Genomic DNA, 4614 nt, shown 5'->3' with positions numbered 1-4614 from the left:
AGATTTATATTAAGACAATATAAAGAACATAAGATATGGCAAGGGACAGACACCTTGCATGCATATGAATGCAAATGGATCAAAATTTGACAGTCATAGGATCCCCAAAGAGATCAGAACTAACATTCAGAAACTGTACAATATGGTATCAAAAGCAAGATCAGCTGCTATCATAGTCATATATAACAAAAGGGGCCTATATGCAAAATAGGTAAACAGATAATGAAAGAGAGAGATCATATTCCCGGGATGAAGAAGTCCTGAATGAGATAAGAAAGATCACCATCCGAGACCCTCAAAGACCAAGAACTCGGTTCCATTGAAAGACCCTTCTTCGACAGAAGGTCAGCTTGATCATTTCTGGAACGAGGAATATGGTGAATTGAGCGGTGTTTCATATTGCTCCAAAAATGCATGATTCTGTTTAACCATCCAGACAGATGAGGACAGCTGATGTGGCATGCACCGCTAACATGATCAATCATTGATTTCAAATCACCATAAATTGAAATGCTTTGGATGTCAAAAAAAACGTAAAAAGCAAGCAGGCCTGCAAGAGCCCTAGCCTCGGCCATGTTGTTTGAGCCAATCCATCCATTCCAGGAAAGAAAATATTGCAGCTTGTCATGCATAATAATGTGGACACCACATCCACAAATGTTATTTTGCTCAGCCCCATCAAAGAAGGCACATGGAGCCTCGATGGAAATGTCATCCAACATCTTTTTGCAGTCTTTTTTCATCTTGACTTTTTCCAAAGGCATCAAGTCATGAAAGGCCATTATGCGCTGCGGAATTGACTTAAGGGGCTCCTTAGACTCTTGAAAGATCTTGGCATTCCTCCATTTCCATAAGCACCAGCAGGTGATAATAAACAGAGATCTCCATGAGTGCTTTTGCTCGCTCCACCATTGAATAGCAACCTGTACTGAAGCAAAAACAGCGTGAGGAAAACCATAAAACAGAGAAATTTCATACCAGATCTGAAGAGAAGAGTTGCATTGGAAGAACATATGGAGGTTAGATTCCTCTACAGCTTGGCACATAGCGCATCTGCTCGGCCCATGCCAGTTTCTCCTCCTCAAGTTCTCCCATGTCAGATTTCTGTTGTTAAATACCAGCCACGAGAATAGGATCATTTTGAGAGGACACCCCGACTTCCATAAGCACGGAGGGAAAAGAAGTTTGGAGACTGGAGCTTTAGGAGAGATCATGTTGGCATAAATTTCTTTTAAACGAATAGGCATATTTGCCTTTGGAACGGTCCATATCAGATGGTCATTGGTTCCAGAACGATAGATTCCCAGGCTGCATAAAACTTCTTTCATTGAATTCCACACCGGGAGTAGCGGACCTGATAGGTGAAGATCACAACCATCTTTCCATAATGGTATGGGACCATTCCATGATGCGATCAGTTTATCCCAAGTAAAGCATCCATTTCTGTGAAGGAAAATTAATAGATTTTGAGGAAAAAACAAACCTTCTCGGCCACTCAATACAGGATCGATATCGATTAGGATTCAGGAGCCAGAGAAGATATTCCATCTTAAGTTCTCCAGAAAGTATTGCTGGACTTTTCTGAGGCTGAGCCAAATCACTGAACCTTGCCTGGTTCCAATAGATCCCCTTATGTACCAAAATTCCAGGTCTTTTCCTTGCATGTATTTCTTTCTAATAGAAAGACTCCACAGCCCGTTTCCAAAGATGCCTCTCCACAGCGATTTACATAAGAGCGCTCTTCGAAAGGATCACATATCAAGCAAACCCCAACCACCTAGCTTCTTAGGCATAGAGATTTTGTCCAGCTTCAATAAATGAATTTTGCTCTGATTTGATTTTCCACCCCATAGAAAATTTGCCGAAAGTTTGTTCATTTTATTTATGATGCTAGCTGGAAGGAAGAAAATATGAGCGAAATAAACCGCTAATTGCGTTAAGACTGCCCGAGTAAGAACAAGTCTGCCTGCGAGAGAGAGAGTCTTAAACTCCCAGCCTGATATCTTTTTATAGAATCTTTCCAATAACCATTGCCAGTCTACTTTCGAGTAGCCCTTAGCCTTTAGATGAAATCCCAAGTATTTCAGCCCATCTATGATCGGACTCTGAGCAATACCCAGTAACTCAGCAATCCAGGACACCATTGCCATATTTGTATCATTATGAAAAAGGGTTGATTTTCCTTTGTTGATAACTAAACCAGTAGCTTTCTGGAATCTATCAAGAATTTCATTGAGGCAGGTCCAGGAAGCTCTGCACAGCATGGCGAAGATGAGAACATCGTCAACAAAAAGGTTGTGTGATAAATAGATGTCCTTGCAAATCCTGACCAGCCTGCATCTCTTTTCATCAACTGCTTTGTTGATCTGAAGGCTGAGAGAGTTCATCGCCAAAATAAATAAAAGAGGAGAGAGGGGGCACCCCTGACGAAGACCTCTTTCTGCTGAGAAGAAAGGAGAAGGAATTCCATTTATAATGACCGAATAACGGACATTCTCTACACAAGACATAACCCAGTTGATGGAATGAGATTTTAATCCAATCTTTGCCAGCAAACATCTCAAGAATCCCCAATCCAAAAAATCGTAGGCCTTCTGCAAATATATTTTTAGAATGGCCGCATCCATCTTTCTAGATATCATTGAAAACAAACTTTCCTGAGTAATGGCCACTGCATCCAATATGTTGCGCCCTTTTAAGAAAGCATGTTGGTCCTTAGTGATAAAGGAGGCCAGAGTAGATTTCAATCTCTCCGCAATAATTTTGGAGATAATTTTGAACAAAATATTGCATAATGATATTGGTCTAAAATCTTGGAAGGAGACCACCTCTGCCTTTTTAGGGATTAGGGCAATCAGAGTAGAAGAGATGATGTTGTGAATACTTATGGACATCCGGGATGCCTCCGCCATCCGCAATAGGTCGCTTCTGAAGATGTCGAAAAAATGAGAGAAAAGCTCTATGGGCCAGCCATCTGGCCCAGGGATTTTATCTTTTTTAAAAGCTTTGATGACACTATGAAGTTCCTCTTCAGAGATCGGCTGGGAAAAGCTTTCATTCTTTTCATCATCGAACATTAATGGGGCCAGTTCGATACCCCAGAGGATATCCTAAAAACCATTTGCTTCTTTTCTTTTGTATTGGTTTTTAAAATATCTCACAGCTTCGTTTGTGATATCCTGTTGGGAATGATAGAATCCACCTCTACCATTGCTGATTCTCCAAATCGCGTTTTCCTCTCGTCTGGCATTTGCAAAGTTGTGAAAAAATCTAGTGTTTCGGTCACCGTCCTTTAGCCAGATTGCTCTGCTTTTGAGCCTCCATGAGGCCTCCTCCTGGTCCAGAAGCTTTTGTTTTCTTTTTTCCAGATCTCTTATGAGACTTTTGATGCTGAGAGGAAAATTATTTGGGTCTGTAGCACTAAAAATACTGTCCATCTCTTTTTGAATGTCAAGAAGCGCTTACCTGTCCTTTTTCCTTTTTTTGCCATTCCTTAGCCACCTTCCTCAGAGATGCCAATTTTTCCCTAAAGGTCATGAATGGGAAAAGGTCTGACTTCGATAAATCCTTCCATGAATTAGAAATAATTTCATTGAACGTTGGGTCCTCTAAGTAGATTTTATTAAATTTAAAGGGGTAACCTAGCCTGAATCCATTCTCCCGCCAGCCAAGGAAGATGGGCCTATGATCAGATGTGAAGGCATTTCCTATGGATGATATGGGCATACCCATTGTGTCAATGATGTTTGCATGCAGAATGAATCGGTCAATCCTCTTAGCAATATATGCTTCTCCCGTCCTACTGTTATCCCATGTAGGCATCAATTTTATGGGGACGATGTCGACATAATTTTTATTTAAAAGTTCCATCTTAATCCTGTCAGCAAGCGGGTCTTTTTTCCTGCATTTGCCCCAACATTCATCAGAGCTTAACGTCAGATTTAAGTCTCCAGCTATCATCAAATAATCAAGTTCAAATATTTCCGAGGCAAACAATTTTTCCCAGAAAGGAACTCTGTTCTTATAGGGCGTGTAGGTATTCAGAATGTTGATATTTAGACTTTGTCCTCTGATAGAAGCCGAAATAAGAATCCCGACAAAACACTTATAGGCCTTGGCCTTGATCCACACAGGGTCCCATAGGACTGCGAGCCCCCTTGACTGACCTCGAGCCTCAGATGCAACCATGAACCATGAAGGGAACATTTTCCTAAAGTAAGCAATAGAGACCTGGCTATTGTGCATGGTTTCCTGGATTAGGATGATTTTTGGATGAGCTGAATAGAAGATGTCCTTTAGCGCTAGATATTTTGGGTTTGCGCCTAAACCCCTGATATTCATAGAGACAATAAAAGTCATTTGGATGGCTCACCAGCCATGCTTGCTCTAAGAGGCTGAAGATCAGTCGCGTCCTGAATAGGGACATCAATAATAGATAAATTCCTTACTCCATGCTTAGAAAAAATCGTTCTCCCCCTAAAGTGACAGCTACCTCCATTGTGTTTTTTCCTGACTGTTATATTCTTTGCAGAGTTTGGACTTATGAATAGAGAGGCAAGGCTATTGGTTTTATGAATTGTCAGAGGCTCCAACTTAAGAGATTTTTTTCTTAGC

General features: G+C 41.0%; 1 protein-coding gene across 1 annotated transcript; it reads right to left on the bottom strand.

Annotated features, from left to right (window-relative positions):
• Window positions 1–236: 236 nt before the first annotated feature.
• Window positions 237–1328, bottom strand: LOC149213057 (uncharacterized). Its single transcript, XM_089388907.1, has one exon. It carries the CDS (start codon window positions 1326–1328, stop codon window positions 237–239), a length of 1092 nt encoding a protein of 363 aa, XP_089245033.1.
• Between the last annotated feature and the right edge of the window lie 3286 nt (window positions 1329–4614).

This window comes from Pinus tabuliformis, chromosome 1_1 (genome assembly GCF_031772625.1).
Source record: "Pinus tabuliformis cultivar Carrire ecotype Pingquan chromosome 1_1, CPIR1, whole genome shotgun sequence".
Classification (NCBI taxonomy): Eukaryota; Viridiplantae; Streptophyta; class Pinopsida; order Pinales; family Pinaceae; genus Pinus; species Pinus tabuliformis.
Note: the sequence above shows the minus strand (reverse complement) of the source record. Positions and strands in the feature narration are given on the sequence as shown.

Bases quoted from the DNA above. Each gene is read 5' to 3' on its own strand.
- LOC149213057 (XM_089388907.1), bottom strand. From the start codon at position 1,328: ATGAAAGAAGTTTTATGCAGCCTGGGAATCTATCGTTCTGGAACCAAT.